At 44.3% G+C, this 22,432-nt stretch overlaps 1 protein-coding gene across 11 annotated transcripts in view; it reads left to right on the forward strand.

The window, feature by feature from the left end:
- CHST11 (carbohydrate sulfotransferase 11) overlaps positions 1-21,975 on the forward strand; it is a 235,158-nt gene extending 213,183 nt beyond the window's left edge. For 10 of the 11 annotated variants that reach the window (XM_081211315.1, XM_081211323.1, XM_081211324.1 and 7 more), the window contains one exon: positions 20,533-21,975. In XM_081211315.1, the coding sequence (XP_081067441.1) occupies positions 20,533-21,387 (855 nt within the window). In that variant the 3' untranslated portion in view covers positions 21,388-21,975. Of the gene's footprint in view, positions 1-16,286; positions 16,411-20,532 lie in introns of those variants that run through there. The other variant, XM_081211322.1, reaches the window with a different exon arrangement.
- Positions 21,976-22,432: the final 457 nt, after the last annotated feature.

Below are 22,432 nucleotides of genomic sequence, written 5' to 3' on the forward strand. Positions count from 1 at the left end.
AATATATAGTTGGATCCAATTAATGGAATAGGCAATGAACTGGAACCATTTTAAACCCAAGTGCTCCTTTGGGCTGGTTAAGATATGGAATAATGTATAATTCCAAAAAAAAAAATGTGGTTGTGGGGGGTGCCTCTTCAGGAGCTTAGCACAGGTTGTGGACTTGCTAGCAAACTAATTATTAACTTTATCATTAAGTGCCAGATTCATTTTTCTCTTCTCTCTTCTGGAAACGATTCATTCCACGTCTGAGATTAAAGGAAAATCTGCTCTGGTTTTTAATGCAGTGTGTTTCTATGGCATACCTTCATGCGCTTAACGCCTAATTTTGCTCTTTTAGCGGCATTGCATTACTTTCTTCTTTCCAGCTGCATAGAACTCTCTTGTGTCCCAACATAGACCGCAAAGTGCTCTTAGGTGAGCTGAACCAATGCTTCCACCTCAGTGAGCATTCCCCTGAGCATTGTGCAGCTTCCCCCATGGGCGGGACCATAGCTCTGTGGTGGAACACAGACTTTGCATCCAGAAGGTCTCTGGGTTAATGCCTGACAGCCAAAAGGGTCAGGCAGGAGGTGATGGGAAAGGTGGGTCTGCAGCCTGAGACCATGAAGAGCTGCTGTCAATCACAGTAGACAGTACAAGAGGGGAGAGTGTCATTGCACTTGGGTTCTTCCTGTAGGCATCCCATAGGCAGTTGGCTGGCCACAGTGAGAAGAGGATGGGGACCCAAATTGACCTTATCCAGTAGGGATCTTCTTATGATCTTAAATGGGGACATAGCCAGATCTGGTTGAAGCCATATTCCTATGTTCCCCTTCCTCTTCACAACCCCATTGGCCCCACAGGTGGTCTCTCCAAGGCCAAATTAGGGAGAAGGACCATAACTCAGTGGAAGGGCATCTGACTTGCATGAGGACAGCCCTAGGTTCTATCCCTGGCATCTCCAGGTCTTAATGAGCTGCCTTCCTTGACTGCCATCCTTGCCAGCAGCTACCAATGGCAAGATTCCAAGGGCTGTATACTAGTGGTGGGTGTGGCCACACAAATGGGCAAGCTTTTGTGGGCCATATACCAGTGAGAGGTGTGGCCTAGAGGGTGTGGCTTGGGTACAGTCCAATTGAAGAGGCCTGGAGGGCCACATTGACACACACACACCCGGCCTGAGATTCCCTATTCCTGCTCTAAAGGCGCTGGTTGCTGTTTTCCCTCACCTGACGTCAAAGGTCATCTAGTCCAAGGAGAGGTTTACCACTTTGTCTGCTGTTTCTGAGAATGAGTCCATATTCTGCGAGTGGCAGAGAGAGTGCATATGAGTTCAGGCTTCACAGGGACCAAAGATGGTTGACTTTTCGTGTCGAGGAAAAAAGCTCACCCAGGGCTTCTTAACCTACTGAGCTCCACGGGAATCTTGCTATTGATTTCAGCAGGTGTACGAACAAGGTTTTTAGATCTCTTCTCCATTCTGTGTTTTGACACAGTTCTTCTGAAGAGACACTCCTCAGAGGAGAACTAGTTCCGTGCTAGAACAACACTGAGCGGCAGGATTGCCTGTCTGCCTTCACCCAAGCGATTTTCACTCTGAGATATTTGTGTCATTTGTTCCTTTAAACAAGTGTTTTGAGGGTGGCTGTTGTTTTTTGCATGTCACAAATATTAATTCCCCCAAATATCCTGACCTGTCACTCCATGGTTCATGTTCCCCACAGAATTTTCAACTTCCCTCCCTCTCCCTACCACCTAATACCAGATGTCGCTCAGTGCCGTCAAAAGCTTGCGTGCTTTTGAAAGCTAAAGCCTGCTCAGCTCCAGAATGCACTTGCAATATTTAACTTGCTTTCTATGTATATCATCTATTGGCCTCTTAGTGATCCATCCCTTTCATGTTATCGTGCTCCAGCCTTCCCTTGAAGGTACTTTATGCACTTGCTGCTTCAGAGACTACTCTGGGGGCTTCATTATTAGCTAAGCCAAGCCTTTCAATCTGTTTCTGTGCATCAATGGATTCTTCATCTTCTTCTTTTTTAATGAACATATGTTATCAGAATGCTGTGGAAGTCACTTTATAAACTGCCATTAAACTCACTCTCTGGCAACTTATTGTTATTATTTCACCATTTATCTGCAGCTTGAAGTATTATCGCCCTGCATTTGCCTATTTTTAATGTGCAACGTGCACGAGATGTTCCATGCTACAGTGTTCTGTCATTGGCTGAGACTTTTATATCCTTGGGTTAAGTGCATATTTAAACACTTCAGGGAGTAACTGGCTAAGCCTGGAGCACCACAGAGAGGAATCTGGTATTACAATCTGTGGCCAAAAAATAAAATTGGGAAAGAAATGCTACTTTGAGATGCATTAATACCAATGTTAGCAACTGTGATCTCTGAGTTTGTTTGTTGGTTTTTTTAAAAATGCTTGGGAAACAATATAGAAAACTAGATTTTGCACTTATGGTTTCAGAGAAATGTTTTAGACACAGGGCGGTAGAAAATTCAAAGGATCAGGCACAAATAATTTTCTTTAATAGTTCAGCTCCATGATACATTTTTCAATTATCAGAATGGCTCCATCTATATATCAAGGGGAGCAGAGGTTACAGGGAAAAATAAAGATGGCTCAGCGTTTCCTCATGTGGCGTGACTTATGTTTTAATAAGTGCAATGTGCCCAACTGTATTATGTTAATTGAAATGGTGTACAAGCAACATTATTTTACATATATGTGCAATAGTCAAATTATGTAATTGCAGCTTCCTAGTTCATAATAAATATGCTTTAACTGTCTGGACCTTTTGCCAAATTTTGCATATGCAGAGGTGTAGTGCATAGAATAAATGGGTGGCAGTCGTGTTGCTGTGCTCCTCTGGCTAACGTGTCCATTTCATGTTGCTTCATTTTGAGAAGGCTAGAGATAAACTAGAGAGGAAAACAAAGGATAGGTGAAGGGACTTAAGGTGCAACCCTAAGCACACTTATTAGAACATAGTGGGGCTTTCTTCTGAGTAAACATGTATTGCAGGAATGGGAAACTGCTGGCCTGTGGATCAGTTGTAGCTTGTGGCACCTTCTCATCTAGCCCACAGCCTTCCCTTCTCACCTCCATCCCTCCCCCCATCAAAAATCTTTGGGTAGATTTTTGTTCAATATCAGAGGGAGCAATTCTGGCAGTTGCATAAAAGAGAGGTTTGCCTAGAGAACGTGGGTAACAAGGTTTTCATTTTCAATGTATTCCAGTCGTTTATGTACTGCTTGACACCAAAGTTTCTAAGTGATACACATTAAGATAACAAACAAAAAAACACCCCAACAACAACAAACCACACATGCAGGTTAACATAAATTAAAATTAATAATAAAAACAGAAACTTACTTAAAATGCCTACTGAAATAGAAAGGTCTTCATTAGGTGCCTGAAGTTCAACAGGGAGGAGGCCTGTCTGATCTCAGCTGGGAGGGAGTTCTGCAATGCTGAATGCACAGCTCACAATGAATATGAGCCATGCATTTGATCCATGGGGGACCACCAACAGAGACTCCCCAAAAGATCCCAGTGACGGGACAAGAATATAAGGAATCAGGTGGTCCTTAATGTATAGGGGCCATGTAAATTGATACAAGAACCTTGAACTTTTGCATGTAATTAATTGGTTTGGTCCTGATTAAACCTGCCTGGGTAATGCTCAGATTAGGTAGCTCTGTAGTTTTCTAAGTCTGATCAAATCTTAATAACAAGAGACTGGGCACTGATAACTAATGAAGCTCTAGGTCTCTCCCCCCCCCCCCCGTCTTCTGTGGTCACATCCACACCATACATCTAAAGAACATGGATTTCCCTAAGAATTTGTTTATCCCTCATAGGGTTACAATACTCAGCAATCCTTAACAAACTACACTTCGCAGAATTATTTGGGGGAAGCCATGTGGTTGATGTATGGCATGGATGTAAAACTGTAGCATTCAGCACTGGGGAGGGTTGGGGATATTTGATGTCAGAGACAGGCCAAGACAATATGCTGCCCCTAAAGTCTGCTGGTAGGATTGTTGATTTGATCCTGTATAGTAGGTGTTGTGTCCTCAGATGAAGGGGCAGGTATTTGCACTGGTCAACTGCACATGCCAATTTGGTTAGTAACTCATTCCTCAGTCAGCCACTGAAACACAGTTTTCTTTGCAATTAACACTGGCTCCTTTGGCTGCATTTTGTGGGTTTTTTTAGAAGTTTTTATTGGATTTTACAAAGTATAGAAAAAAATGCAAAGACAGGAGCAAGAAAAAAAATAGAAGCACTAATACATACTACAAAATACAACAACACACACATTAAGCACAAAAAATACAAAATACATACGCTAAAAACTAATAACAAAAAGAAAAGCACATATAAGAAAAAACACAAAAATTTCTTCTTTCTTAATTTTAGATCTTAAATTCACATATTCTCCTGACTTCCTCACGTCCCCCGTTCTTGTATCCCTTTTCAAAATTAGTTCAGCAAATTCATAGCCCATTAATTTACCTATTGTTGGTTTAATCTTAAATTTTATCTTGTTGCTAGAACCCCCACAATTCATTTCAATGTCATCAACATTCAGAAATTTTACAATGTTTCTGCAAATAGATTTTAAATTTTCCCCAATCTTCTTCCACTTGCTCTTCTCCCTGGTCTCGGATTCTGCCAGTCATCTCTGCCATCTCCATGTAGTCAATTAGTTGCATCTGCCAGTCTTCCACGGTGGGTAGATCTTCTGTCTTCCAATGTTTTGCTATAAGAATTCTTGCTGCTGCTGTAGCGTACATAAAGAAAGTTCTGTCCTTCTTTAACACCGATTGGTACCTTTGGCCGCATTTTGGTCCTACTGACCCACAGCAACGGAACCCTCCTTGTCTCTCCTCTGCAGTATTTTTCCAGAGAAACAACCTGGGAGTCTTGCATTAAATTGGCATTTGGTCAACTCGACCTGGGATCATCCCTCTAGAAGTCTGTTTCATTGGGGAACTTGCAATCTTCGCTTTGGAGCAGCCTCCCCCAACTTGGTACCCACCAACTGTTTTAGACCGCAGCTCCCATCTGCCCCTGCTGATACGATCATGGGAGATGCAATCTAGAACATTTAGACTGGGGGAGGCTGTTTCAGAGTAAGCAAACACGGTGCTTGCTTTTAAATTTGCCTGGAAAAGGGATTTGTGCTTCTAGGCATGCATCAAACATATAAACCTGCTTGTTTATAACAAAAGCGGTTTGTGCAGATCCGGTGACCTGGCTGCAGATATAGACACTCAAATTCATACAGACAAGTCCACAGAGGAGAGGGCTGTCAATGGCTGCCAGCACCAAAGACTCTGTCTCCACAGCTGGAGAAATCAATGCTTCTACATATCCGTTGCTTAAAACCACAGGACGGAAGAGTACTCTTCTGCCCAAGTCCTGCTTCCTGGTTTCCCACTTGCATCTGGCTGGCCACTGTGAGATGGGCAATGGACTAGATCTGACCCAGCAGGACTGTTCTTGTTTTCTTATCTTCTTTTGCTTGACCAGTGGAGCCTAATCCTGTAGGACAAATGGGGTGCTGCCCCATCAACCTCGGCCTTCCCCACCTGCCTTCCTTCTTATAGACAGTCCTGGGGTGGCACTGCCTGCAAGCTTCCTCCTCCTTAACCCCAGCATTCCCGTGCAGAGCTGAGCATAGAGGGAGGTGGGCACAAAACTAGAATTAATCTGTTCTGCCTTCCATTGGATCTGACTCCACGTATAATTGACTGGCACCACCTACTGCTGAGCCTTTTGTCCTGCCAATCCCAAAGGGTACCAGCTGCCACTGGATGCTCCTGATAAATAATATGAGGTTTGAAACATGAGAGGTTTGGTCTCTATTCCCTTCCCCCCCTTCACCTGCCTTAGTGGTGCCCTAGAGCAGTGTTTCCCAACCGGTGTTCCGCGGCACACGAGTGTGCCGTGAGACATCGGCTGGTGTGCCGCGAGATGCCTGGAGGGAGGCGGGCGAGTCGGGCGGCGAGAGGCGGGGCGGCGGCGGCGAGGAGAGGCCGCGCATCCTGCTGCTGCCTGGCGCTCCTCCTCGCAGCCGGCAGCGCTGCCTGGGCGCCTCCGTGCGACTCTGCCTCGCTGGGTTTGGTCTCCCAGCAGAGACGGGTCACACGCGCACCTCCCTCCCTCCCTCAGCCTGCGCGGAGGGAGAGCCAGAGAGAGGCATCGCTCCTGCGCGGCGGGAGAGGGAGCAGCCGGAGCGATGCCCCAAACGAGCTGAATTCCGAGCGAGGGACTGAGGGGGGAGGGAAAAAACTTTCACTTTCGTGCGTCCCTCCCGGCGTGACGCTGCGCGCTGACGTCACGGGGGCGGGGCTTTAATGGTGGTGTGCCGCGAGATTTTTTTTCAGTAAACAGGTGTGCCGTTGCCCAAAAAAGTTTGGGAAACACTGCCCTAGAGGATGTTTTCCAAGTTTGTAGAGTAGTGTCATCATATAACCCTTTACAGAGGTCAATTCAGCCAGAATGAAGACCTGGCGGGGGTGGCATTGTGGTGGAAGGTTTGACTTCCTGATCCATCTGCATTCATTTGAACTTTAGAAGCTGGCCTATCAGGGTTTCCAATCATGTGGAGAGGCCCCTTTGCATTTGAAGGTGTGTGAGCAAGATATGTGTGGCGATCACAAAGGGACGTTTCACCGTCTACTGATCCCTGTGCCACCACTTTATTTCTCGCTGCCACCACCCAGGCCCTACCTGGTACAGTACTGAGTCCAGTCAGGGTTAAATTGGAACATAAACTTCTGTTTATTTATTGCAGTTTAACAATTGTGTGGTTTCATAAACGGTATTGGTCAATTACAGTCATGGGGTGCCTATCCAGACCTATAGCTTCCACTACCTGCTCTGACTCACTAAACCACCTGTCAGATGTTTACTTGTCTTCCTAGTTCCTAACTGTTCCTGACTCAGCTTATTTTGCTACACTAACTCACCTTACCCACAGACTCTATCCCCATTCACTCCCATTCCAACCAACCTCCCAACAAACTCCTCCTTTCACCCCTCCCAGAGCTGGTTTTATAGTCCCTCTGACTCCACCCCCCCGGGTCCTGATTGGGTAACCTGTTTAACTATTTCACCTCCAGCACTCTCATATGTTAACGTCACAATATGAGCGAACAGAAATGGGTTGACACAGAGGCTTCTGCCCTCCCCTTACATGAGCCACAGATTTTCAGGGTCAGAATCTAGCTTTCGTTGCTGGTTCCTGGCAAGAGGGCACACTAAGGACTAGTAGCTTAAGCACATCTAGGGCGATTACCACCCACCACTGCTCTTACGAATATCCACTGTGCTTATTTTTTGCACATTAGCACTTTAATTGAATTTAGACTGTTGGGACATAGAAAGCTGCCTTGTACTGAATCAAAGCATTGGTCCATGTCACTCATGATGGCCAACACAGACTGGCAGCGGCTCTCCAAGGTTTCTGAACATTCCCAGCCCCATCTGGAGATGCTGGGGCTTGAACTTGGGACTTTTCTCTCTCTGCATTCCCATGTATATATACCTGCCAACTAGAAAATTGCTTGTGTTTGCTTAATTACATAGCATGCCGCTACATTTCTTGTTTTTCTTTAGATAATTACAGATCTGCTGGTCATGATGGGGAGAGTGAAGAGCTAAGCCTCCCTCACAGAAGCACGGCCTTCTCAGCGGGAATCAGGCTCCCTAGCACCTGTAATCATTTAAAGAAAAAACAATATGTGTGGCTATATACTGCATATTAAGTGAATGTTTAGTCTGGCACTGCAGTGGAAGAAGTGGACTCTACAAAAGCCAATGCATTACTATGTTTGTTAGTATGAATGTAAGGAGGCAGCAGTTTTCATCCCACCCTGACGCTGCCACAATCAGTGCTGTTTCTGTTGCACTACAGTTCAGCTTCTGCTAAAACCTATGTTATTGATCTTGCTATCTGCTGTGACCTAAACAAACTCAATCATGTAATTTATTATGTACTTAATTTAAATGTATTTTAGTGAAGGGGAAACATCAAAAGTAGTGTTGAAAATAATGTAATTATTTATGTAATGTTTGCTGACTAAAAGAACTCCATATTTGCTTGTGTGATTTCTGTTCCTGACCTTTGGCAAACATATGAATTGTGGCAAGTTCTGATCCCATTTCCATTTCTGATGGAATTCTCCAACATCCCTGTTTGTTAGCCTTTAACGTACCACAAGACTTTTTTCTTGTTTTGCGCAGGAATTGCAACCACAAAATATTCATATTTAGCTGTCCTTGCTACAGCACCTGTACTTTTCCTTCTTTCCCCCTTTTCTCCCTGAGCGTTGTGGGGCATCTGGTCCAGATGGAGACTCTAAACAAACGACAGGGAACTAAACTGGTGACTTGCAGCTCGTAAAATGCAGTGGTAGCCGAAGGAAGGGTTAATACCAAATGGGAAGCAAGCGTCTCCTTTTTCCGTGCTTGAACTTGCCGTCTGCTGGCTGTCTTTCTGAATGTTCAGCTGAGCATGGCAGGGATTCTGTGCTCCCAGCAATGGGGCAATCTCGCCTGCCATTTCTGTCCACTCATGCCTCTCCGCCCATCTCCCCATGGCAGATTCAGGCAAGAAAAACACAAATGATTAAAAGCAAAGCAGGAGCAGATGTTCCGCATCAGTTTTAAAACAGGACTGCAGTAGCTACATTATCTTAATCCTCCAAGTAGGATATGTGCTCTGGGGCATGTTCCTATGATTTGTGTTTAACATTCTGGCCTTGCCTCTGTATACAAATGTTTGCTTCCTTTTTTTGCTTTTCGTCGGCTCAAAGCTCAGATGGAAGTCAAATGTTACTGAGTTCATGCTTCCCCTGGGGGATTGAAATAAGGAGTTTGAAATAAAACAAAAACAACGGATCACGTACTTTGAAATTAGTTTGCTGTGATGTAGATCTTTCTAACTTTTATTTTATTTTTATTTTTTTGAGAAGCAGCACATGGGGATTTTGATGTGGCCAAAAGCCAATCGCTTTGGTGAAGAAACAGCTATGATTAGGGGTCGCATGAATATTTCACAGGGGTGCATGTCTCAAAATGCAACACAGCCTGCCCCACACAATACTCGAATACAGTGGTTCCTATTTGATTTGGGTAACTGTTGTTCATATCCCCCCCTTCCAATATTACCATACCCTATACCAGGGGTCTGCAACCTTTAAGACAAAAAGAGCCACTTGGACCCGTTTCCGAAGAAAAAAAAACTGGGAGCCGCAAAACCGGGAAGGTGACGTTGGGACGGTGCGTGACTAACGCACGCACCGCCCCCATGTGACGTCACAGCCAGTACAGTGCCCACCACAGTGGGGAGTGTCGGGGCGCACAATGCGCCTCCTCCCCTCGCTAGTATCCGCCCCGGAGCAGCGGCAAAGGTGTAAAAGAGCCACATGCGGCTCCGGAGCCGCGGGTTGCAGACCCCTGCCCTATACTTTCTGCTCTTCCCCCAAACAATTTTTTTAAGCCTTTGTTTGGGTTTGTTCTGCAAGACCAATTATGATGGTGCAATTTGCTGGTATGTGACTGAATCCCACGAAAATATAGCAACTGTCTAGAAGCCCCCTTAATTTCCCCCTGTCTTTGCCTTTAAAAAAAATAATAGGGTGAAACTCTGGGGTACTGTTATACACATTAATGTGTGAAATCTGAAAATTGCCCCAGAGTTAGCACTACAGCTTTAGCCAAACACCTGCTGTCTGAATAGACCACAGTACCTGAATTTCAGCTCTGCTAGTTCTTAGGTTTCTCTGTTTTTGTTGTAAAGATTTAATTTTCCTGGAAAACTGATTTTAGCAAGGCTGCTATAGATTAGATGGTCATAACCAAAACCACAGAAAGCAGGACATTTCAGTACAAAGTAATTCTAATGAGCTTTACAGAAAATGCTAAATCAGTTTCAGTTCAAAATAATGGTTTTGAATCTGAAATTTTGTTTTGTGTATGGGAAAAGGGACATTTTAATTAAACGGACAAAGGACTGACAAGGGTGTTGCCTATATATATATATATATATTTAAAAAAGGAAAACCTTGAGGATGAAAATGAGCAACTGACTCTAATGAGAAGACATCCGACTATCAATTTCTCCCTTTCATGTCATTTGAAATATGACTTCCTGGTAGCTGAAGGCTCATACATTACCTATTACGTGCACATGGTTTTCATTTTACATTTCAGTTTCCTATTATCATTGCTAGTTGAAGGGAGAAAATAAGCACCTTCCCCTGTGGAAAACAAAACCATGTCAAAAGAAGAAAGCGGGGGGGGGGGGGCGGTGAGGAGAGAGATGCAGAATGGAACCCTCTTCCAGATGTGTGTAAATTACATGTGAGCCGAATCTCCTAAGTAGTACCTTTCGGAGGTCATAATAATTGAAAAGCAGCACGGGGGAGGTTTTGACCCCAAGATGATCATTTCAGTTGCATGGAAAGAGCAGATGCAGATGCCGCTCTTTCCAAGCAGAACACATTCCACACCATGTGACCAAGGAAGGCAAAGACTTGTTCTCTGCTGCCTCAGAGGACAGGAATAGATCTGTCAGGATTTAGCTGCAGGTGGGTACATTTCAAGGGAAAACTAGGGAGAAATGCCTTACGGGTAAGAGCGGCTTGACAATAGAGCCAATTGCCTAGAGGGGTCGTGGGCTCCCTGGAGGACTTCAAGCAGAGCTTGACAGCCATCTCTTTGAGATGCTCCAGCTCTAGATTCCCTGCATTGGGCCCAGGTTGAACTACAGAAGCTATGACAGAAGTAGGGGTCTGCAGGGTCCTTCCCACTGGATAGGCATCCTTCTTGTCCTGTCCTGTCCACCTCCTGCGGCAATTCGACTTGAAAACAGCCTCTCGTTGGCCTAACCGCCGCATGGTTTGTGTGAGTGAGCAATCTTCAAGCCTAATTGCTGGGGACGGGGGAGATGACTGAGTATGTGAGTGAGTGTGATAATGAGTTTTGGTTATCTGTGATCATGGATCCCACGAGGTTGATAAAACACTGACAAACCTAGCTTTCGTCCCTCATTTTAGAAAATGGCAGCAAAAACCTGGAATCAGGACGGAGCTCAATGTTGTGAGACCAGTGCTTTTTAAAAAACCAGTTTGGGATGAAGACTGCTGTACCATAAAAAGAGGTTTTGCAGTGCTTTCATCTCCTGCCTCGTGTGTCTGGCTTCACAACTGAACTAGCGGGTGGGCATCCCAGCATGGTGCACACTGGTTAAAGCTTTCAGCGGTGGACCACTCTGCACAAGTGGTCCCTCACTCATTGCTCCACCTGGGGAAAGTTAACAAAGCACACTTTAGCTGGGTGCCTGAGACAGGATGAGTCTCAGTCCTACAGAAGCTGAGTATTTCATCCACCTTCCCCAGACTCTGAATCAGGCAGAAGCAGCAGTACACAAGGATGGTAGCTTGAACCAGCATCCACTTTGCCAGTATGGTCATCTGTCAGTTTGTTTGTGAAACTAGGAAGCACCCATTATGAAACCTTTGCTCTGTTAATCTTTTTTTAAATTTTACCTCTGCCTTCCCTCTAAGCCTTTGAGGGAAGACAAACAAAAAATTAGAGATGGTTCTGGGGAAAGGAGAAGGCAGTTATGCTAGATAAATGGTTAATACATTCAGAATTGTTCCAGAGATTGCACCTCTCTCAGCTGACATACAAACACACATGTACAGTGAAGACGGAAGAGGAGGAGGAGTAGGAGGAGGAGGAGAATTAAGGCAGGAATCCTGCCACAGCCATCCCTGGGTGGGCTCGAACCACCAACCTTCTGATTAACAGTCAGAAGCACTGAGCCACTGTGCCACAGAAGCAGCAGCAGCACAGTGTCCTGCCTTTCAAGAGATTAGTTCATGCGTTGTATCTTGCCCCCAGAGTCCTTACTATCTTGCCTTTTCTTACTCCCTTCCCATTGCTCTTATACCTCCCCCACACACCCTACTGATCTCCTTGATTCTTATGCTGCTTTGGCTGTGGACCTTATAACTCAGACCTTAGTGCTAGAAGCCATTGTGAGCAGCAAGTTGGTATAACATCAGGGCTGTGGGCTGTATGTCAAGGAGTTGACTGATTTGCCCTACAATTTAATCTCATAAGACTAGCAGACTGCTCCAAGGTTTGCATGTTGGGCAGGCAAAGAGGGGTGTTCTTGCTGGCAGATACCTGCCTGACAAAGGAGACATGAAGCTTCCTGGCTTTCCCTTCCTTGTTGGGGATCTTTTGTGTACCAGGTGGGACAGGAGATCTGACAAGTTTGCAGAAGCAACAAAAAGCGGAACTGGCATCTTCAAGCAGATCAACAGAGTGAAACAATTAGGGCCTGGCAAGTGTTCAGAACTGATGAAAGGGTTGTAATGCAAGGCAGACAGCAACTGTCTGCAACTGGAAATAGACTAATGAGCAAATACAAAGGGGGGGAGCTAACAAGAAGCTTCTTGAATAAAATCAGCACTCGAAGGAGACTCTCTTTGAAGGTAGAAAGAGGACTTTTCTGCAGTTTCAAGAAAGAGGTCCACCAATGCCTTACAGCAAATTTTGATGTAGAGTTCTCCCTTCAAATTAGATTAGGCAAACCAGGGAGGTTTCCCAATAAGTAGGAGGTCATTGTGTCATTTCATTCCTGTTTTGAGCATTCATTCTCAGGTCCAGAGATCTGGTAGGACTCTGGCTTCAGGCTGCACCCCTTACCAGGCCATGCCTCTCACCAGCTTAGCTTCATATTCCCCTTGAGTGTTTTGACTTATCTGTAATGTGTCCTTGGACTCTGCTAATGCCACTTGCTAGTCAGGTTGGAGGAAGCCAAATCAAGTGTATCATCAGGGGCGGGGAAAGAATAGATACCACAATGTATGGGTTCAGTGTACTCTACTGTACATTAAGAGTCACGTCCATTGCTCCGTCCACTTTTGGCTCTGACACAACCCACAATTGGCTTGCAACTCCTAGAAGTTTGCCTATTAGGCCTTCAGAGTAACAAAGATTTCTCAACTGTGACACAGAAAATCAGGGAAGCCAAATATGATTTGCATGACCATTGTTTTAACTTGGGTGGTGATGCAGTGAAGCCACTGCAAGTTGACGTTTATAACACAGAGACTGATCATAGCTCATACTCCAGTTGTGTTGAGGGTGCAAGTGCAAGAAGCACCAAAATGGTAGGTTCAGCCTGGTGGTGATGATTACCGAGTGCCATCTTGACCTTTGTTGGAGGTGGGTAACAAGCATTTCCAGGACTGGTTGCCATCATTAAAAACGAAAAGTAACCTAGTGATGACTTTACCCCATAACTATCCCATAAAAATAGCCTTGTGAACTGCCCCTGATGCCTCAGCCATGCATATGTTTTCAGATTCATGCATCACCTTGATTTAGGGGCTTGCAAGTCGCTTCAGAACTGTAGCCTTTGATGACTTTGAGGATAACATTGGTTGTCGTTTTAACAAACGAAAGCAATAAGCCTCTGCGCGTTCATCTCATCTGCCTGGACCTTGTTATTGGTGTCGCTTTGTGGGGGCTTGCTGGAAATGTGCTGAGCAGTGGCAGTGGGCCATAACTTCTGCAGATGCTCTGGTTTTCTGAAGATTGGTCTCTGATGCTTACAAAAATGTTTATTGAGCACACTGATGCAATCTTCTCATTCATAGCATAATACATTAGCCTTATTGCAATGCTGTTTTAGCCTAAAAGGATTTGCTGGCAAGCCATATTGTAATTAAATTTTAACGTAGCTACTAGTGTTGAATGTGGGGGGTGTTAGTGAGGGTCTCGAGATATATCTGTGGGGAGGTGCAAAAAGCAAGATGTTGCTGTCTGGCTCCCAATTTTCTGCCATTAAGCCTATGAATAAAGGGTATCCTAGGTCAATTACCTCCCATGCACATTAGTGAGTGGCAGTTACAAATGGGAATAGAAGAGTCTTGCTCTTCCAAGATCAAGGTTAAATGAAACCTCAGCATGAGCGAAGAACAAGTTCTCAGAGGGCAGCTGTAAATAAATTAGATTCCAGCAGCTGCATGGAAATTGCACAGGATTCTATTTGAAATCGAATTAAAAATACAGGCAACAAAATGCAGCATAACAATACAACAAGATTACTAATTAAGCTGGAAAGGAAACTCACTGATTGTAGCCCACGGGTAAGTTTGCAAGACAATTAGAGTAAAATAAGCTAAGTCTAGGATGACTAACCTGTGGCCCTCCAGATGTTGTTTAGACTCTAGAAGATCCCATCATCCCTGACCTTTGCTCATGCTGGCTGGGGTGATGGGAGCTAGAGAAGCTGGTGCACATTCCCTTATCTGGCTTCTGGTTTTTTAAAGAGATTTGACTGCTGCATCTGTACCATCCTTTGGGCAATTCCTAGACCAGTGCTGGATGGCCTCATGGGCAATTGGTGCAGGTGTTGAAACCCTTCAGACTATGAGAAGGAGCCACATGATCATGGAGAGTTTCTACAGAAAACCACCTCCCAAGCATGCAAACTAAATTTCTTTGCAAATGTGGGGGAAACTGGGTGAATAGTGAAAGGTTTCTTGCATCACAAAACATGTCCAACTGTTTAAAACACTCATTTTTAATGAAAAATATTGTTAGAGAACCACACAGAGAGAAAGAAAAGTCCTACAAATAACTTTTGGTATGGTCTTTTGTGAGCTAACACAGTTAAGAGGCTACTGACATCCAAAGTCCATGATGTCCTCCAACACTGTGGGAAACATAACTAGATATTCTTTTTCAATTTTGAGAGGCATTTGTAAATGTCAAGAGACTTTAAAAAACAACAGCTTCCTTTACATCTACTTAATAAATGGGGCTGAGTTGGGTGATTAATTAGGCATCCTGCCTTCTGTGAGTCACATGAAGAAATTGTTGCTAAGTTGATCTTCATAAAGAAGAGATTATAAAATAGTGTGGTTTTGTTGTTTTGCAGCCAGCCAACATGTACCAATGCAAGCATGCAAACTTTGGACTTCCAGTGTACATTTACATAGGAAGAAATGAAAAGATTGAATTTAGAGTCACTATCAAAATTCCGCCCAGGCAAAAATTCAAAGTGAATGTGGGGGTGGGCGTCCCCCAGCCCCCAGACAAAACATCTGAGGAATTTTGATGGATAAAGGCTGCTCATCAGGCTAGCAATGTTTTTAAAAGGGAGTAGGATAATACATTCATAGCTTAAGTGGAATACATTCTGCGCCACTTCTCCTCAGCCCCAACTTCACCATTTTTGTCTGAAGAAGTTGAGAAGTTTATTCTTTAAGTAGATTGGTTCAGCAAGGCCGAAGTCCTTCACATACACAGAGCTCTTTCAGGACTCTTGTTGCTTAAGTTTAGTTTTTGTTTTTATTCTCAATTTTTAAAATTGCATTGTATGCTTTGTAGGTGCTTCAAGCTTATTAAACCACCTTTGTGTGTCTTTCGGCAAACATCCATGTTGCTGCTTGCCATGCACTGAAAAATACAGTGGTACCTCAGGTTACATACGCTTCAGGTTACATACGCTTCAGGTTACAAACTCCGCTAACCCAGAAATAGTATCTCGGGTTAAGAACTTTGCTTCAGGATAAGAACAGAAATCATGCTCCTGTGGAGTGGCAGCAGCAGGAGGCCCCATTAACTAAAGTGGTGCTACAGGTTAAGAACAGTTTCAGGTTAAGAACAGACCTCCGGAACGAATTAAGTACTTAACCCGAGGTACCACTGTATGCCAAAGCTGAGTTGAAGCAAGTCTTGGTGATGTGAGAGCAATGTCTTCTCCCCACTCCCCAGAATGCATTTCAGGGTGTTTTCAGGGCCCATCCTATTCCTGGAGTTGTAATCCGTTTTAACTTTTTAATTCTAAATTGTTGTAACGTGCCCTGGGTCCTGCTGGTAAAGGGTGAGTAATAAATGTCATTATGGTGGCAATGCTGATGATTTCAGCGCTCCCAAATTGACATTGGCTTGTAGAAACCAGACACATGAACAGGCACGTCCTGATTTAGGTCACCCACAGCATGGCCCCTGGCAAGAATATGTGTTTACTTGCTTGCTGTTCACTATTGCTTCTTGAGTCAATGAGCCTGAATCCCACCGCTACCTATTTTAAGAAATGACATTGACAAACTGGAGCATATTCAGAGAAGGGCAACCGGGCTTGTGGGGCGTCTGGTAAAAAAAGTCCTATGAGAAGCAGTTAAAAGAGCTGGGTAGTTTTGCCAAGAAGTGAATATTAAGGTGAGACATGATAGCTGTCTTTAAATATTTGAAGAGCTGTCACACTGAAGATGGAGCAACTTGTTCCCTGTTGCTCCAGATGGCAGGATAAAAACCAATGGGTGGAAATTGCAGGGAAGCGAGTTTCAGCTGAACGTTTCAGCTCAATGGTAAGAGCTGCTTGGCAGTAGACAAGGTAGGTTCAGGAGCTGGTGGGCTTTTCTTCACTTAAGGTTAGTTAAGAAGAGACTCAAAGCTCTCTGTAGCAGGGATGTTGTAGCTGCATCCTATGCCGTAGATCCTGCAAGGGGGTGGGGTGGGGAAGAGACTGTAGATGGCCTCCAACGCTTCTCTCAACTCTAAGGTAACACCCACATGATAGATTTAAAGCACATAGCTTCCCTCAAAGAATCCGGGGAGCTGTCATTTGTGAAGGATGCTGGGAAGTGTTGCTCTGTGAGGGGTAAACCACAATGCCTGGGATTATTTGAGGGAAGTCATGTGATTTAAATGTGCTATAAATGTAACATGAATAGGACCCATTTTAGATAACCCCTTACCAGGTCCTTTCCAACACTCATTCTGTGGATTTAGAATATCAAGAGATTTAAGGGGGAAAACCCACATTCTCCTTTTAATATTTGTAAACCACTCACTCAGTAGAAAACCTCTAAGCAGTTTACCTATTGACTGCTGAGCAATTTTTACATATTCTGATATCTGTATTCAGTTATCTCCTGGCAAATAACATTTTGCTTCTCTTAAAGCGGCATCTGAGTTGCATTCAACATATGCAGCCAATAATTTAAAAATAAGAGCTACATTAAATTTAATGTTTTGCTTTTTTTTCTGAATGAAAGCATGTCATTCGGGCTGGGAGGAGAACTCTGTGATTATAAGTTTATTGACTTAGAGATTGGAAATGTTATTAGTTTCAAGTTCCACTACAGATGGTAGAGATAACAGGGCATATTTTCCACATGACTGGCAATTTTTAGTGGTCAGTATCAACATCTGGTATAGGAAAGCTTCCTCTATTATATGATCTTTAGTCATTCCAGATATTTCATTTTGTCACAGACAAAGTGTCCTTTGTATCTTCCTCTCATAGTAATTCATACAGATTTTGGAATATTCACGTGTTTATGATAGCCTTCCAACTGTCTTGCAGATTAATCCTGTTCATGTTGTATCCCTGCCTAAAACATACACATATTGCATTAAGTTGAACTGTGCAACTTTCCCTTCAGCCAGAATCTTTCCCTTTCTTCACTTGGTCTAGAAGAAACTCTCATGCGAACCTGTGTTAGGAACCTTGCTAGAGAGCTGAGTAAAATCCAGTTAACAGCCTGGTCTCATCTACAGAGTTGCAAGTTCAGATAGCTAAAAGCTTGCAGAGGTGTGTTCCTGACAATCCACCGTTATGGAAGTTTCTTCCTCTGAGGACTTCCAATAATTGCAAAGTGTCCTAAAATTGCTTTAGCCATCAGATTATTGGTGGATACCATTTAGCAGTGTTTGAAGATGCTGACAATTTACAGCAAAGGCAATAAAACTCATTGACTAGTTAATCAATTAATATGTGACAGAATGTTATGTGTTTGCTCATTTTGTGCGGGGGAGGGGTGGAAGGCTGATGAAAGGAGGACCAGGACAGAGGGAAGGCAGGAGAAACTGTAGCTGCCCTGTCTTTTGAGGCCTAAGGGGATTGAGGCCTAAGGCATTCAAGGTTGCAGCCTGCAAGCCTGTTAGTTGGCTAGGCATCTGAACCAATCTTGGGGAGGAGAGCATTTTCATTCACAAGGTTCAGTGATACGAGTAAACTTAGTTTCTATTGCAATTCAGGTTAATTCAGGAGACTGGCATGGATTTAGACGCTGCATGAAGAAAAAGGTGTAGCATCTTTGGTGGCTGAGGTGCAGCCCTTGATGACTGTGTTTAAAGGCCTCACACAGAATGGGCTCGATTTCTGACCTAAAATTATTCAGATGGCTTGTTGAATGTTCAGAGGGAGAGAGATTACCTGCCCAGAGGGAATAGTGTGTAGCCAGTCCAGAGTGTTTATATCCAGCTATTGGATCTTTGGATGAAGGATAGTATACTACTACTGCTACTACTAATCATCATTGTCATCATCATCTTCATCATCATATTTCTCTTAATCTGCACCATGCCTTATATTGATTATCTGTCTTGGAGATAAATATGGATAAATTACATGATGGGTAGGCAACATGGTCCCTTCCAGATATTGTTGGACTACAGCTCCCCTCATCCCTGGCAATGGACCATACTAGCTGGGACTGATGGGTCTTGTAGTCCAACAACAGCTGGAAAGCACCACATTAGCTACCCTGCTTTAAGCTTTCTCTCTCGCCCCACCAGCACTTTCAATTATGCTGTGATGGCTTGCTGCCTCCCTCCCACTGTCAGCCTGCTTGCCCCTGAGCTGAGGATAAGAAGAGTAAACAAATGAGTCATCTGTCTTTGTCTTAGAGCAGCTTCACACTTTCAATCCCCCCCCACACACAAGGGTGTATCTTAGTCTAGGAATAAAAATACTCAGAACACCACTAATCATAGCTTTCTAACAATGGCTTGATGGGGAGGGATCCTCACGAGAAGATCATGAGACTTGGTGGACTTACCCTGTGGTGGGTTGCAGGCTCTAGTGAGCAGCGGAAGGATGTTCCATTGAGTAGTTTCCCACAATGCCCTGGAGCATTCCTGATTTAGTGTTGCTCCAGGGCATTGTTAAAATTTTAAATGGTGGCTCCAAGCCATGTGAAGCTCATTGGCCCATGAGAAAAGAGGTCTTCAGGGTAGGGTAGGGTAGTAGCCCCCCCCCATCACAACTGCCCATGCAGGTACTAGTGCCAAGGCAGGCCAGGTACAGAGGGGAAGACTACAAGCAGGCAGTAGGCTGTGATTCTCCTCTCTCACCAGCCCTTGGTAGGGCATAAGGATTGGGTGCCTGATTCTCAAGGTTCCTTCAAAGCTATCAGTAGCTACTAGCCACAATGGCTATGTTGTACCTCCACTGCCAGAGGCATTAGGCCTCTGAATACCAGTCGCTGGGAATCACAGGTGGGCAGGGTGCTGTTGCACTTGTGTCCTGTTTTCGGGCTTCCCACGGGCATCTGGTTGGCCACTGTGTGAACAGGACACTGGACCAGATGGACACTGGACCAGCAGGTTCATCTTACATTCCCATGTCCTGGTTTGAGCCCTGCAGCTCATAATTCTCCCCGTTCTTTGAAAGCGGATGACTCTTTGCATTACTGAATCCTTAATAAATGTATAGCCACAACAAAGGACGTCACTGCAAGGAAGCATTCTTTTGAGTGCTGTACAACAAAAAATACCTGTTAAAAGTCTGCCTGCCCTTGACCTCTTATTGATTTGGTTGGCAATAAGAGGCCAGCATCAATAGCAAAGAAAGAAAGAGAGCTTCAAGAAAGCACTTTTGACTGCCTGTCCTCCTCTGAGAATAGCCGAGGTGTCCACACATTTTATTTCACTTGCCAAGGTCACAGCCAATGAGGAAGCCAAGACAATTAATCCAAGAGTGAGACAGACATCAGCAGCAAGAGTACATACTGTGTTCATTTTCGAAGGCTTTTTGAAACTCTCGGCCTCCTGCTGCGTCTCAGCAGCAAAGGTCAGCCTGAGTTCTGCTCTTCCGCAGAAATGAGTTTGACTGCAGGAGCAGAAAGAACTTCATTTTCTATATATAACTACGAGAGTTAAGATGTTTCAGACAAAGTACACTGAAAATACATTTGGTATTAGGATATATGTGTATCGTTCTTCAATGCTTGAGCGGAATGGAAACCTTGTAAAGTATGTCTGCTTGCATCCAAATTCTTCAGCCTTGGTGATTCTGTGCGACTGACCACTGTCCCTGCAGATCACGCCTATGATAATAGCCAAGATTATGATAGCTAGGGATGGGACCTCCAGATTCTGAGGCATCAGGGGTTGGCTGCCTTCTTCATTACTATTTTGTGAGCATCCAGCTGGTCACTGTTGGAATGTTGGACAGGATTGACTTTTAATCTTACCCAGGAAGGCAATTCTTATATGCAGGGTGTTTTAGCCCAGGGCTGGTCCCTTGCCAGACCACAGTACTAACAAAGACCAGCAAAGGCTCTGCAGCCTTGTGTGTTGCTGTGCTGTTAATACATCAGAGGAATTTGTGTATAGAAGTAGGTTTTGGGTTTCTGCCCAAGATGGCAGCAAATGTTTGCAAACTGTACTGAGTTCTCCACTTTTGTTCTTTCTTTACGCAGTTGGAATTATCCAGCACGGCCATCCTTCATCAGATCCGGAGGGATCAAGTCACGGATACATGCCGAGCCAACAGCATGTCTAGCAGGAAACGTCGTGTGCTGACACCCAACGACCTCAAGCATTTGGTGGTTGACGAGGATCATGAGTTGATCTACTGCTACGTCCCCAAAGTGGCCTGCACCAATTGGAAGAGAGTCATGATGGTTTTGAACGGGAGGGGCAAATACAGCGACCCGATGGAGATACCAGCTAACGAAGCCCATGTCTCGTCAAACTTGAAGACGCTCAACCAATACAGCATCCCAGAGATCAACCACCGCTTGAAAAACTACATGAAGTTCCTGTTTGTCCGCGAGCCTTTCGAGAGACTGGTGTCAGCCTACAGAAACAAATTCACCCAGAAGTACAACACCTCCTTTCATAAGAGATATGGAACCAAAATTGTCAAGCGCCAAAGGAAAAATGCGACCCAGGAAGCCCTACATAAAGGCGATGATGTGAAATTTGAGGAGTTTGTGGCTTATCTCATAGACCCTCACACCCAAAGAGAAGAGCCGTTCAATGAACACTGGCAGACTGTATACTCTCTGTGCCATCCCTGCCACATCCATTATGATCTCATAGGGAAATATGAGACACTCGAAGAGGATTCCAACTACATTCTTCAACTTGCAGGAGTAGGAAACTATCTCAAGTTCCCCACCTATGCAAAGTCTACAAGAACTACTGACGAAATGACTACAGAGTTCTTCCAGAACATCAGTTCAGAGCACCAAACACAGCTGTATGAAGTCTACAAACTTGATTTTTTAATGTTCAATTACTCAATGCCAAGCTACCTGAAATTGGAATGAGGTGGAGAGCCAGAGAAAAGGGAGAAAAAGAGGGGGAAAGAATATGAAACCTGTTTTATTTAAGATTTTTATTTGTCACAATTACATATGAAGAATGGGTTATTTTGTAAGTTAATATTTTCTTCTTTTTTTTGAATGATGCTGCGAGCAGCATAGGTGGAAATCTATTATTTAAATTGTCGGTAACAAGGGACAGCTCTGTTTGCAGGGTAAGAAAACTGCGGCGGCTGTAGCTCTAGATGTGACTAGTAACTGCGACACTGTTTGGTGCGGGGCGCGTGGGGGGGTATTATTTGTGTCCTGATGAATTCTTTTCCTTTTGCATTCTTCATAAATCTCAGCCTTTTATGTTATTTATGCTTATTTAAGAACACAATAGATTCCTTGTTAGGAGCCAAGATGCAACACTGTGTGGACAAAGAAAATGTTTCCTGTGCATTGCTTGCAGGAGTTTGTCTCTCTGTCCCTAATGTCATTACTGAATGTTCCACTAGTGAAGAATGTGTGCAAATAATTGGAAACATTGGAACAGGAATGGGTTTAAGGGGCTCAGGGGGACCCTCCCTTGAAATATATATGTCAAAACCTCGTGGTTCTCTGATCTGTAAGACACACTTTTCTGCCGATGATCACACACAGATGAAGACCCAACATTTGTCCACAGGGACACAAGGTCGGTGAGGCTTTCACCTTCGAGAATGTATTAAAACATCACACATGTGCACTTCCAAAATGAAGGGCAAGGGGAAGGAGGAAAAATAGACTGCCTTACTCAGTCTTTCCACCCTTAAAAGGGCCAGTCCAATATTAAGCCAGACACTTCAACCACCTCCCAACCTCCCATTAAAGAAAACTGCAATGAAATGAACGATGCACACAATGAGTCTGATGGGAAAACCAAGTCCTTCGGAGATGGTATGACAGCTGGTTGGCAACCACAACGTCTAATTTGACCCCCACAGTGCTCAGATTTTGTTCTTTCTGCAGGGACCCCCTTGCATGTACAATACTCCTTGCGACACCATTGTCCTTTCTCATCTCCCTG

This window comes from Podarcis bocagei (genome assembly GCF_964188305.1).
Source record: "Podarcis bocagei genome assembly, chromosome: 10".
Classification (NCBI taxonomy): Eukaryota; Metazoa; Chordata; class Lepidosauria; order Squamata; family Lacertidae; genus Podarcis; species Podarcis bocagei.